Consider the following 14,519-nt stretch of genomic DNA (forward strand, 5'->3'; position numbering starts at 1 on the left):
CTGCTAACTTGGCAAAGAGGCACCTTTTAATGTGGTGATTCTCTTTATTTAGTACGGGGAGAGTAACTGGCCCTATTCACCCCCAGCACAGGACCTTTGTGACTGTTGCTGGTGTCTATCTTATGTTTCTTTTTAGACTGTGAGCCCTTTGGGGACAGGGAGCCATCTTATTTATTTATTTATTTATTTATTTATTTATCCTTTGTGTGAACCACCCTAAAGCATTTTTGGAACGGCGGTATAGAAATCAATCAATCAGTCAATCAATCAATATAGCCTTCTGATTTGCTGGAGTAAAATCAGGGGTCTGTATAATGAGGAGGTGATTGCCGAAATAGGACCTCTATTGTTTCCAGGGAAGAGCAGGTTCTCCTGAGGTGGACAAGAAAAAAGTTGGTGGTGGGATCTGAGCCATACTGCAGTGGACATCCAGTGAACAGCAGAGTCCAGGAATGATAAGGAAAAAGTACCTTCAGGAGTTGTGCAGGTCAGGAAGCTGGAGAAACAATCAGCAGCAGCAATAGTAGAATGCAGAAGTTCAGCAATGTAGGCCCAGTAATCAATGAAATGAAGATTCAGGAACCTTCATAAGCTTTGCAGGTTCACATACATAGCTGGTTCAAAATCTCATCACCAAATGTTTTATAGCTGCTTCCCTCATAAACATAATGCAATCTTATGTTTGTTTAAGCCATTGGCCAGATTGGCCTTAACAAGGTGCATCAATGGTTAATGGGCATCAAAAAGAGCCATGACACACCCACATTGCCCTCTCCTGAGCCAGGGAGAGGGAAGGATCAGTCAATCATGCTTTCTGTGCCTATCTAGGGATAGGTAGGAAGTGTGACAAATGCAGACCTCCATCATCTAGAGCAGGGATTCTCAACGTTGGGTCCCCAGATGTTATTGGACTTCAGCTCCCATAATCCCCAGCCCCAGTGGCCTTTGGTTGAGAATTTTGGGAGTTGAAGTCCAATAACATCTGAGGACCCAAGGTTGAGAATCCCTGATCTAGAGCATCACTGCACAATGTCTAACAGACCCTTCCTTCGCCATTTCCCTACTCTTATCTGACACAGGAGATAGGGCCACTTTGTATCTCGCTACCCAGAGGGGAAGAAATTAGAATACTCTTTGAACTATGGACAGGTGTAAGATCCACAGTCGTCTGAGCCCCACTCACCCCCTCCCTCATGGCTTTAATTAAAGCTAGAGGACAAAGGCCTGGCCAGTGTTCACTCTTTTTCATTTGCAACAGCTTCTGGCCACCAGAGAAGCTGTAGAGATTAATGGCTCTCTCAGCCAAGGACCTGCCTACTTACAGACTAAGGTAAAGCTCAGTACTAGTCAGTTAGTAAATGCTTTTTTGTATTTTCTTTTGAATTACTGTGTGCCTTTTTTTACTTCCAATTTCAACCTACTTTCTCCCAATTCCTTATTATTTGTGCAACCCTTGTTTCTTAATAAAGTTCATATACTTAGGAGAAGGTTCTTGAGGGTTACTTGCAAAATTCTTCCCATGGGCCTTGTAACGTCATTCGCTACTGTTGAGTTCTTTTCAGAATATCTTGTCTAGAGCTGGGTTGTGTGGACTCTGGCTGTACAGTGCCTGTAAGTCCCAAGCCGGACAGTTCTAGTTTGTTGAAGCAGTGTCTAAGCCTGGTCAGTGGCTTAGATCAGTCTTCAACTGGTGGCAGCCTACCTTGAAGGAGCAGCGTGCTCCTAGATTTGGGAGCAGAGCAATCTCTCTACTGAGGGTAGAAGTTCGGCAGTTAAACCCTTTGAAAGTGCAGTGGTGCACCTCCCGCTTGCCAATATTTGCCTAAAGTACCGGGGCTGGGAGGGTCCCCTGGACAGTTACTGTGCACAAGGATTTACAAACTCCTGTTTTGACTGGAAATGATCTGAGCAACCAGGTTGCCCGACATGTGGTCACATGCAGCCAGGCTCAAGCAAGATCTAATGAGACAGCACCTAGGGATGTAGAAGCCCCACTTTCAGGCTCACCAAACCTCATTGAGGACCAGTCACTTGCATTGCTCTTAATTACCAGTGATGCCATGCAAAAGGAACAACCAGTGCCCAGGTTCAACCTGGAGACCAATCCAGTAGTGGAACAAGAGGATCTTACTGTCCAGATTTTGCTGAATTGGGGAGCAGAGGAACTCAGTGCAGCCAGCCCAGAAAATGCACATGAGGTCTGCTTGTGGTAAGCGGGGAGAGAGAGAGAGAGAAAGAAAGAGAAGGAATAATGTATTGTGTGGAGCACAGCAGGATCAGTAGCCCAATCGAGGCAGCATGCGTGATCTAACAAGGAGGTTTGTGAGGGTGAACAGGGACTAGGGTGGCTGCTGTGCTATCCCTAGCAGCAGCAGCAGCAGCAGCAGCAATGGCTGAGGGTAAATGCCTGGCTTTTCTGGTGCACAGCGCTTGGCCAGTGGCTCCCAACCTCCCCTCTGCCTCCCTTCCTCCCTCCCACCCACTCCCTTTCTCTGTATATGTACAGTGAATATTTATATACCGCTTTTCAACAAAAGTTCCCAAAGAGAAACTGCTCTTGGAACTTTTGTTGAAAAGCGGTATGCATATAAATATTCTTCATATTTGTGTGTAGTGCACAGACAGCTCTGCTGCAGGAGTGGCGGCAGCATTGTCGGGGGTGGGGCTTGGTGACATCAGATACAGAGGCAGCGCTTCTGGGCACTGGAGACTATTTTGGCCAAGGGCACCAAAACCCCTTGAACCGGCCCTGTGTTTAAGGTAAGGTAAAGTGTGCTGTCAAGTCGGTGTCGACTCCTGGCGACTACAGAGCCCTGTGCAACCCACGCAACTCTCTGTGTCACCTTCATTTGAGGTGTTACCCCTATGGCCTCCGGTTATGTCAGGTGAAATAGCTGATTTACTTAGCCGTCTCAAAACTGGTAAAGCTCCTGGTCCTGATGCTATTCTTCCAGAGGTATTGATAGCCAATATGGATTGTTGGGCCCCAGTCTTAGCTAATTTGTTTACTTCAATAAACAGTACAGGTATTTTCCCTGCTAAGTGGAGAATAGAAATAGTGGTCCCGGTCTTCAAACGGGGTTCCCATCTTGACCCGTCTAACTATAGGCCCATTAGCCTGCTTTCGGTAGTGGGCAAAGTATATGCCCTTTATTTGTTTATCTAAACTTGAAACGTGGATTTCTGATCAGCAGATCCCAGGGACCAAGCAGGTAGGCTTCAGAGCATGTCGCTCCACATTTGACCACTGTATGATTCTGAACCATCTTGCATGTAAATACTCTAGTGCTCCCAAAGGTAGACTTTTTGCAGCTTTTATGGATTTAAAAGCTGCGTTCAATCTAATTCATAGGGAATTATTGTGGTCCAAGCTTGGGAAATCCTTGATGGAGAAAAGATTGTTGTTCCTGATTATGCAGCTCCATGTAAATTCTTCTATCCGAGTCAGATATGCTCCCAATGGGGCTCTAACTGATCCAATCCCCGCCACTCATGGGGTCAGGCAGGGTTGTGTTCTGGCCCCTTCATGGTTTAATCTTTTAATCAATGATTTAGCGCGGTGTTTAGAAATGGTAGATTCACATGCCCCGAAATTGGCTGACATTCGTGTGCCAGTGTTGCTATATGTGGATGATGTGGTGTTATTGTCCCAGACCCGTCTTGGTCTCCTTAGATTGCTGGCAGCCTTTGCCCATTATTGTAATTACAACAACTTATCTATTAACTATGAGAAATTTAAGGTCCTGGTTTTCACTAAAGCTAGGAAACTTTATAAGTGGGTGGTAAATAAGGAAAATATCGAGCAGGTTTATAAATTTAAATACCTTGGTATACATTTCCAATATACTCTTAACTGGAAATCTCAAAGATTGTATTCTTTCTCTATTGTTCGTAAAACTCTCAATGCTCTTTTGTGATTCTATTACTCCAAAGGAGGCCAGTATATACCTATGGCTCTCCAAGTTTTTCAAGCAAAGATTGTAGCTCAATTAATTTATGGGGTCCCACTTTGGATTCAAGGAGTAACATCAGAGATGGAAAGGGTTCAATCAATATTCCTTAAGGCTATCTTTGCGGCACCCAGATGTGTACCTTATTCAGTGTTATGTTTGGAATCTGGATCGCTTACTTTTTTTTTTAAAGCATGGGAGCTTACTTTTATCAGATGGATTAAGCTTTGCTTGGATATCCGGGAGCCCTCCTATTTTTGGTTTATATGGAGGGACTCCTTTCCTAGCCCTTGGCTGTCATATGTCAACAATAAAATATTGCAAATTGGTCTATCTCCTTCTGAAATTCTACTCATGGGAAATGAGAAGGCAAAAGTTATACTTATACAACGCCTTCATGACAATGAGCACCAGAATCTTGTTTCTAGGGGAAATAGGACCTGCTCTCTATTTTTTTGGTTTCATGCCCCCTTTGGTGAATAGAGGTGCTAAATATTTAGCTTCCCTATACTTTTTAAAGTTTAGGATAGCATTCACTAGGGCCCATATGAATGTGTTGCCCTCAGCCCTTTTGGAAAAAAGATTTGATAAGGGAATGTCCGTTTTTGGCCTATGCCCTTGTGGTGCAGGCCTCCCTGAAATGGTTTTGCATGTGCTGTTATATTGCTCCCTTTACTATGATACTAGGAAAGAACTCATATTCCCTCTGTTAGAGCAATTTCCAGGAGCTGGCTCCTTTTATTTGAATCTCTGTCTTGAGGATCAAAATAATGAGGTTACTAAGGTGGTGGTGAAATTCTTTTATACTAGCCGACCCCGCACAGAGCATCTGTGTGCTCTTTGGGGCCGGTGGTTACCTCTCCCCTGCCTTCTGCCCCAGTCTCTGCTTCCAGGCCCAGCCACCTCTCCTCCCCACTGCCACTTATGTCCCCCCTTTCTTTCCCCCCTCCTGGGCCTTGCCTCTGGGGCCGGGCCAGGCCCGCCACCTCTGGCTTCCATGGCCGGGCCTCCGCCGCGGCAACCAATCCTTCTGGGTGTGCCTCAGCCAATCAGGCGCATTGGCTGCCCAGCCAATCAGCTGGGCTCTGGGACGCACATTCCAAGGCACACCCAGGAGAATTAATATAATAGATCGCTATTAGACTAAGATCTTGTTTAAGGTCTCATTCATAGTAGCTATTGTTTTGCCCTGATTATTATGTATTATGTATTATGTTACTGTTGGCATATTGTGTTTTTAATCTTGTTTTAATCTTTGTATGTTCTCTGTATGGACTATGGCTGTAATAAATTGATTGGTTGATTGATATATAGTCCTGTGGTTGTCTTTGGTAGAATCGAGGGGTTTACCATTGCCTCCTTCCACGCAGTATGAAATGATGCCTTTCAGCATTTTCCTATATCGCTGCTGCCCAATATAAGTACCAGTGGGGATTTGAACCGGCAACCTTCTGCTTGCTAGTCAAGCATTTCCCCGCTGCGCAGCGCCATCAGGTGGTTAACTAAGCTTTATTCTGAAACAACTCCGTTTTTCTCCTTCTCCTTCCTTCCCTTTTCTTTCTGACTTCAGCCGCCCTGCCACCGCCCACACACACACATACATATTCTACAGGATCCCCTCCGGGACAAATGTATAATTAACAAAACATGAAAGAATACAAGAAAAGAGAGAAGTGAGAAGTAGATGGGGGGTATCTGCATAGCTAACCAGATATGTGAATTCCCTGTTTTGGCTGCAGTGAAATCCTTTTGGTACTCCTATTATTGAGTTACTTGATCATTTCCCCCCCTCAGGTAAATGAAGACAATAATGCAAGTGATGATCAGAAGGAAGATGAAGAAGAGGCCGAAGATGACACTTACGTGATGATGATGAGCTCAGAACTTCAATGTAATGGACATCCTTGTAAGTTTCTAGTACAGACATTTTAGATTCTGCCCTATTGGATCCATTCCTCTCAGTGTGGTGGATGTATTTGCTGATGAGCTATAATTTTGTGAGCAGTTTGGTAATTTTATCTTGATATTCTTAAAAGCAAAAATTCATATGACAATAAATGCTGACATATTTTCTTATGCCCACAAGCACAGCCAGTCTCCTAGTATTCATGCTCTTTTACTCCCAGCATCCTTTGCTCTGAGCTGAACACCAAGAGTCATTGAGATATACAGAAACTCCAGAGTGTGTCCTGAAGACCTCGGCTCCTTATTTAAGCAGAATGCACAGACAACCAGTGCACCAACATCCGTTGAAACAGGAAAAGGAAGGAGGATTTAGAGTTGTGATGCTCAGAGCTCAGAGCAAAACTATGGTCACTAGCCACACAACAGCATCCAGTGTTGGTCTAGAACAGGCCTGATCAACTTCGGCCCTCCTGCAGATGTTGGCCTACAACTCCCATAATCCCTGGCTATCAGCCCCTGTGGCTGGGTATTATGGGCATTGTAGTCTGGAAACAGTTACGGTGGGGGGCAAAGTTGAGCAGGCCTGGTCTAGAAGCACATTTCTAGAAGCTGCTTTGTCTGTTTGAGGCTTGTCAACATCTGTTATTTGTCTACCCAAGACTAACAGCTGAATTGCTGCTGAGACACACCTGAGCAGTTCAAGATCAGGGTTTTTCTTTGGTTCTTAAGAGCCAGTAAGGAGTGACTGGATTTTCTTCAGTGGGCTATGCCAGGTTTCTAATTGTGATTCCAAGGTAGCTCTCAGGACCTCCATAGACAGAACATGTGTCTGGGCTGGCAGACATTCCCACTAGGTCGGGATGAGTTCTTTTGCCTTCAGCTTGCCACCTGCTGTGTTTTGTAGTCTTTTAATGGCCCTTGACTTTGCTGTTGGTGGTGATTAGCCAATCCATTCAAACAGAGTCAGTGCCAGGTCATTGGATCACAGTCTCAGAACTTCCAGCAGCTGCCTCGGGGCACCTCAGTAATCCATGCTCTGGGGCATTGTTAACTGCAGCTGCAAGCAAACAAAATGCATGAGATACATTATTTAGTCTAAAGTAGGGGACAACCTAAAAAGTGTAGGGAAGCAGTTTGCCTCAGAGGATCTCACTTTTCTCCTGATGGAGCCATGCCATGTATCTCAGGGGCAGCAGAGCCACACAGAGGCTAACATATCGATGAAGACTGTGTGTGAAAACATTTCACATGTGCAAGATGGGGATGATTTTCACCGGTTCCCCCTTCCCTCTGCTGCTGCAATTCCCCCTGGAAATATATCCCTGAAGGTCCCTCATTTTTCAGATACATTTTCAGGGGGCATTGGTGGTAGCAAAGGGGAAGAGAGGGATGGAAATCACCCCTCCTTCCCTTGTGCAATCAAAATGCTCTTACACACACGCAACTTTGACCAATATGTGCACCAGAATCTGTAAAGTACACTTTTTGCAGTGGTTTCAGCATTTCCTTCCAAGGGCAATATTTATTCCATATTAAAGAATGTTAAATGATAAACTACCAAGCCGTAGTCTATTTAAAAAAATAAAGCTTAAAGCTGCATACATTATAGCTTGCTCCACTCGCTAAACTGCATTTAATATTAAATACTAATACTAAACTGCATTTGAAGTCGGGCATCTTGAGCTGAAAAGGAGTACATGGTTAGGGGGGAGAGGCAACCACAGTGCTGGGTTTCCACAGTAATTTGGAAAAAGCATAACATTATCACCTACCCAAATGTGTCGTGTAGTGAAGTTGCAAATCTAATGCAAGCCTCCACTGTTCGTTAATAAATATTTTAGATGTTCTTTCACTCCAGTTATACATTTGATAGCTTTCCACTGTATTAGTTTATGAAAGTTTTATTAGCAGTGCTACTCTTACTTCTGTAGAAATCTGCAGAGGATGAAATGTTTCCAAATGGTTATTTTAAATGAAATAACTAATATAGCTTCCCAACATTAACAGCTAGGACAAGCACAGGAAAACAGCCCAGAGCCTATTGGAAAATCCAGAAGGTAGAAGGAATGAAAGATGAAGCAAAGCAGAAAGAAGAGGAAGAAGGAGGAGGAGCAGAGGAAGAGGAAAAAGAAGCAAAATATATATTGGAGGAAACTCCATGTCACTTGGGTAGTAAAGCTAAGAGCATATACGTTATGGCGGCTGAGGAGCGACCACCAATACCACCTCGAAATCAGCCTACCACAATAAGACAAGATGAGCTTTTCTACTTGTCTCCAGGTACAGAGTCATGAAAGAAAACTCATTTTCCCAGAATGTTTGTTGTAAGAACTTGTTTATATGCATAAGAATGTGAGAAAAAACTTGCTGGATTTGGGCCAGGGCCTATCTAGTCCAGCATCCTATTTCTCACAATGGCCCACCAGATGCTTCTGCAAAACCCATCATTCATGAGCTTCTATGGGCCATGTCAGGGGCGTAGCCATCATTGGGCAACCAGGTTCAAAGAACCCGGTCCGCCGCCCCTCAGGCTCCACGCCTCGTTGACCTGACATGCCCCCCGTGTCTGATGTCAGACGCGGTGGGGGGGGGGGCTGGTTTAGCTCCCAAACAGAAGTTAAATGGCCAGGAGTTAAATGGCCAGTGCTGCATTCTCAGAGTGCCTTAAGGCAGGGAGAGCCACTTCTGGCCGCTCTGCAAATGCAGTGCTGGCCCCGATCTAGCTCCCGAATGGGGCTGTGTGGTCCCGTTAGGGAGTTAAATGGTCAGCGCTACATTTGCGATGTGACCAGGAGAGTTTCTCCCTGCCTTTAAGGCGGGGAGAGCTGCTCCTGGCCGCGTTGTAAATGTAGCATTGGCCTAGATCTAACTCCTGAATGGGGCCACACAGCCGGACCATGCCCCGCCCCCCCTCCGTGTCTGATGTCAGATGTAGGGGGCGGGACCGTTGCCGTGGCCAGACACAGGCCGCCGCTGGTTTGGATCTGCTACTGGGCCATGTGAATACTGATAGTTGCTGGAGTGGAACATCTATCTGTATTTGTCTAGCGTGTTGCTTCTCGGATCCCAGCACCACTGAGATCATATCTACGTGACAGGTTAGAAGTCATCATTCTCCCTCTTCAGGGAACCTTGAGAGCCGTAGTTCTGTCGAGGCAGCTAAGAGTATTCTCTGTCCAAGAATGCTCAGTATCTTCATACTGACAGGCTCCTCCAGCCAAAGCAGACAAAACACCAAGGCTGATGTAGGACTGTTGCTATCTTATCCCCCCAGCCTTTGCTGCTGCTTGGTGCTGCTGTGGAGAAGAAGAGGCAGCAGCCAGGGACTGTTCTTACTCCAGAAAGGAAGCCCTGCCCTCTGCAAGTGTCACTTGCTACCAGGTTCTTCCTGGTGGCCATTTTCTTGGGGATTATTTACTGCAGACCTGCTGCAGCTTTAACTCTCACAGTGGCAGCTCAAGACTCTTGTGCACTGTCCTGAGGCAAGTGCCAAATGCACCTTCCTCCCCCTCTTCCATTGTTTAAAGTGGGGCATAAGGACATCTTGCTGTAGGGCATCCTAGTAATCTGCTGCCTGAGATGACCACCTCATCTCGCCTCAGGGAAGGGAGCCCTGAACTGTCAGCAGCTGCAGCCAAAAACATGTATCTATTGATTTGTTAACTGTATGTAAACCATTTGGGAGGCCTTGGCCTGAAAGGCAGTGTACAGATGAGAGAAAGAGAGAAGGCGTATATGTCATGGCATTTTTATATATAAAAACTCATTTCACTGTCCTAATGGAGCTATCAAACTCCTTGTAGGGCTTTATTTAAGGCAGGGGCTACAAAAGATGAAACGATCAGCATGGATGGGGTTTGTTGGTCCGGTAGACTCCCAGAGAGGAGCACGGACCTTTGCTCCCACTGATAGGTGAAGCAGTGGAGTGAATATACTTCCCTCCTCCCCAACTCTGAGGCAATGCCCATGCCTGTAATTTAGTGTGAGAGGGTGGGAAGGTTAATTGGAGAATTCCTCCTCCCTAAACACGGACACTCCCATTCTCAAGCTTCTTCTTTGGGGGACACCATGGCAGTTAAACTGGTGCTACCCTACTATAACTTTGCAGCGTTGAAATAAAAAGAGTTCTTCCTTATTTGCTGTTGCCCATGGGGTATCCAGTCATTGTAAGCATAGCATGCAAGATGTTTAGGCAAAGTTGAGTTGAGTTTGTACGAAGACAGAGGCCCTCTTATCCTTGGACTTCAGGGCTGAAGTCCAGGGCCTCCACAGCCCTGCCCCCCGCCCCAAATCCTCTTTAGTCTGTCCTAGGTGGTCTGGTTTCCCAGCGGAGCATGATGATGCTTCATTTGCAGGGGAGCGGGGCCTCCAAAGGCCTTTAGGCTCCAAAATTTCCAGAGAGAGAGAGAGAGAGAGAGAGAGCAAGCATAGGACGGCTGTGTGGATGATAAACATCTTACTCTTCTGCACAGTTGAGCACTCTGGATGCAAACCACCTTTGCTTGGTGTCCTTGAAATGCCAGCCTTCCCATAAGAGCTGCCTAAACAAGTGGAGAAAAGATAAAAAGATTTATTGGGAAGAGTTTGGAATTGCTTGTCTGCCTGCCTGCCAAACTGGCACATGGCTATGCCATGCATGAATAGTTTTATCGCATCATGAATTTGTCTATAAACAGACAGACACATACACTGACTCTAGGCAGTGCCAGTTAATATCCCGGGGATGAAGCAGAATCCCTCTGAAACACTTTCTATAGGAATCTTTCAGTTTAATTGTGCTGTGTTTCTGTGAAGTATTAGGTTGGTTTCATCTTTGGGAGGGGATGCTAGTTTCTTTTCAAAGAGAAACTGTAATGAGTCATCCCTTCACATTCTTCAGAGAGCCATTTACTGCAGGTACTGCAGAAGAATAGCTAAAAAGCAATCTTGAATCAATCTCCCTTCTCAAGGAACGTTTCCTTCACAGCATGAGTGCCCCCTATGGATGTCCTAGGACCAAAAATGTAGCAGGAAGAATCATAATGATATGGGGGCAACTATTCCTCATGAGCATCATAGTATATATTTTAATTTTGTAAGAATCATAATAACGTGGGTCCTAATGTGCAACACAGTATATTGTAATTCTTTTTATCTGATGCCATGTGATAAAGGAGATGTCCCTGGTCATGTGCAGAGTAAGCAACACATTTATTTAAGCCCTTCTAGAACAAGCATTTCTAAAACAGAAGCACATTCAGAGAAACAAAATTTCACTCCTCAGTAGAATACTTCTGTGCATGTTAGGATACTGTTCAAATGCTAAAAATCTGATAAATGTAAATAATTAATGCTAATATCAACAGCCAGCCACTCAACCCATAGCTTTGTCAATATTTCATATGCTCCTCATTTCAGAAGGCAGGATTAGAGGAACATTGAGATCTGGAGGGGCTCAAAGTTTCTTTTACCAACATTTGCAAGTTTGGATGAGAAATCTTATTATTATTTCAGTGACTGCTTCACACTGTTGCAGAGCATGTGAATAGAATAAAACATTAAATAGATGTTTGTAAATATGATCATGGTTTCCAAAAATCCATAATTCACTCAAGTAACTTGTCCCCATTGACCCTGGAATCAATACCACCAAAGTGTGAGTAGCCAATTATCATTTACTTTTACAAGTTGCTCATATTTGTGTACATGGTTATTTTCATCTTCACAACAACTCTGTGAGGTAGGTTAGGCTAAGATATAAGTGACTGACCCAAAGTGATTCACTGAGCTTCATGGCTGAAATGGGGGTTTGAGCTTGGGTCTCCATGGGTCTCATCTGACACTCTAATCACTGCGCCATGCTTCATAATAATGAAACTTATAGGTTTATATAGCACAAATGCTTCACTTCAATGCATTGTACTTTTTAACATCTCTAATAGAAATTGTAGATGATTGAGGGCTTAAGGTGATACATGTGGATCTGACTAGCCAAATTTAGGGATTTATTTAATTTTATTTATTTAAAACATTTATAGCCCATCCCGCCAATACATTTTGGGTCCAAATCTGGCCAGTTAGCACAGGGGCAATTTGTTTTGTCCACAAATCTCCCCAAACAGGTACATTAGGGTACAAATCATTTTGTACCCAAATTGATTCGCACAGACAGCAGGCACAGGCAGTGATTGTCTCAGCAGCAAGAAGGAGGTGAAAAAAAATTCTCTCCTCTTTTCCTCAGTCAGGAAAGCAGGAACAAAAATCATCCTGAGCCATTTTTGGAAGGGCAGTATAGAAATCGAATAAATAATAATAATTAATAATAAATAATAAAAAGCAGTGAATCCACTCCAGGCAGGTAAGGCAAAGCAAAGCTTCTCTCTCTCTCTCTCTCTCTCTCTCTCTCTCTCTCTCTCTCTCTCTCTCTCTCTCTCTCTCTCTCCTCCCATGAGGCAGAATGGAGACATCAAGAGAGATCACCACAAAATTGAGGTCTGAATCTACAAATTTGTCAGGTCCGAAATATGGGCAATTTGTTTTGGACCCAAATCTGGCCAGCAAGCACAGGGGCAATTTGTTTTGTCCACAAATCACCCCAAACAGGTAGATTTGGGTACAAATCATTTTGTACCCGAATCGATTCGCACATCCCTAGACAAATTTGAAATGGAAAATATGCATCCCAGCATGCAGTTTGAAGGCATTTTTACAATGGTTTACATCAGCAGGCGCAAACTGATCTTGTCATTCACTTTGGAGACCCAACAGTTTGTATAATAAACCAGGGTCTGCCTAATGACAGTGCCATTGTATATTTTGCAGCATGGGAAAGTGAGAAAGACGAAAAGGAAAGCAGAAATACACACGGACACCAGAAAGAAGAGTATAAAACTGAGCAAGTGGGAGAGGAAGATCCATACACTTCTGCTCTGGTGGATGATGGCCTGTATGATACTATACTTGCTAATGTGAAGAAAGAGCGAAGAAAAGAAGGTAGATCCTTTATTATGAATCGGCCACCAGCACCTGCACCTCGCCCTTTATCTGTGCCTTTAAAAGAGGAGAGCACACCTTACATAGCACAAGGTAATACGCGTTGGCATTCAGTCTTCAGGAAGTTTCCTTAATGCCCAATGGATAGAGCTTGACATATCCATCTCAATCTCAGTTCAATGTTCTTCACTCATTTATCTCTGGCAGTGCCTTTCTCAAACAAACCTTTTCTCAGACAAACATTTGTGCTAAAAGATAATGGTGTTGATGGTGGATAAAGAATTACTAGGTACAACAAACCAATCAGAAAATTATATCGTGTTCATAAATAAAGGATTCATGTATAACTTGTCATAGAATTACACTGAAAAGCCCAAAGGACTGGTTCACAATAGTCTGATTAGGTATAAACAAATGAAGCAGCCTTAAAATGGGTCATTTTATTGGTTCATCTAGGACAGCGTTTAGTCTGATAGCAGCAGCTCTTCCGGGTTTCAGACACAGAAAGCTTCCCTAACCCTACCTGGAAATACCAACGATTGAACCAAGGACTTCCTCCATGCAAAGCATGAATTTTGCCCCTTCCCATACTTCTGGACTCCTTTGTGGGAGGACCCATAGCTCAATAGTGGTCGTGCAGAAGGTCCCAGTTTTAATACTCCAGTTAAAACATCTCAGGTTGCAGGGCTAGGAAGGATCTGGCGCCTGGAGAGCCGCCCTTTGCGTGGGGTCAGAAACTTAACAGACATGTTTTGGAAGAGCTTTTTGTTGGCGGCCCTTTTTGTACTTGTGAAGGGACTCCTTTTGCTCCTTGTTAGCACCTGGCTAATTATAGCTATGTGTCAGGGTTCTGGTATGGACGGGGGAGTAGGGGGTGCTTTGTGGGGTTCAGGAGTGGCTATCTCAGTAGAGGTGGGGAATAGTTGACTTGGCGCTGGCAGGTCAGCAAGCCATTACAGGGGAAGGGAGATCAGAAATTTGATAGCTGTTTCCCCTGCCAGCTGTCCTTCTCAGGCCTCAGTGAGTAGTTCCAACTGCCCACAACCTGCCCGTGCTCCTTTGTAATGCCAGGTCAGTTCAAAATAAGACTGATATCATCCATGATTTGATCATGGATAGGGACATAGGAAGCTGCCATATAACAAGTCAGACCATTTGTCTATTGTCTTCAGTACAATATTGTCTCAGTATTGTCTTCACAGAATGGCAGCGGCTTCTCCAAGGTTGCAGGCAGGAATCTCTCAGCCCTCTCTTGGAGAAGCCAGGGAGGGAACTTGAAACCTTCTGCTCTTCCCAGAGTGGTTCCATCATCTAAGGGGAATATCTTACAGTGCTCACATGTAATCTCCCATTCATATGCAACCAGGATGGATCCTGCTTAGCTAAGGGGACAAGTCATGCTTGCTACTACAAGATCAGCTCTCCAGCCAGGGAGCCAACCTGGGACCAGGGAGCCAACCTGGCTTGTATAACTGAGACCTGGTTAAGCAAGGCTAGTGGCGCTAGCTCATCTTATCTGGGCTGGATACTCATCTGTAGTGGAGCAGGTTGGGGGAAGGGGGCGGGTGGAGTGGCTGTGATCCATTGGAAAAACATTTCCCTTACCGGAAATACTGTGAGACAATTGGACCATATTGGGGGGGTGGGTGTATCTTGGCCTGGGACTCGGGATAGATTGGGGATTCTACTGAG

At 44.7% G+C, this 14,519-nt stretch overlaps 1 protein-coding gene across 8 annotated transcripts in view; it reads left to right on the forward strand.

The window, feature by feature from the left end:
• Window positions 1-14,519, forward strand: part of BANK1 (B cell scaffold protein with ankyrin repeats 1) — a 191,360-nt gene that overhangs the window by 145,329 nt on the left and 31,512 nt on the right. For all 8 annotated transcript variants that reach the window (XM_053258221.1, XM_053258220.1, XM_053258224.1 and 5 more), the window contains exons 7-9: window positions 5,745-5,856; window positions 7,863-8,135; window positions 12,657-12,920. In XM_053258221.1, the coding sequence (XP_053114196.1) occupies window positions 5,745-5,856; window positions 7,863-8,135; window positions 12,657-12,920 (649 nt within the window). The remainder of the gene's footprint in view (window positions 1-5,744; window positions 5,857-7,862; window positions 8,136-12,656; window positions 12,921-14,519) is intronic.

This window comes from Hemicordylus capensis, chromosome 5, assembly GCF_027244095.1.
Source record: "Hemicordylus capensis ecotype Gifberg chromosome 5, rHemCap1.1.pri, whole genome shotgun sequence".
Taxonomy (NCBI): Eukaryota; Metazoa; Chordata; class Lepidosauria; order Squamata; family Cordylidae; genus Hemicordylus; species Hemicordylus capensis.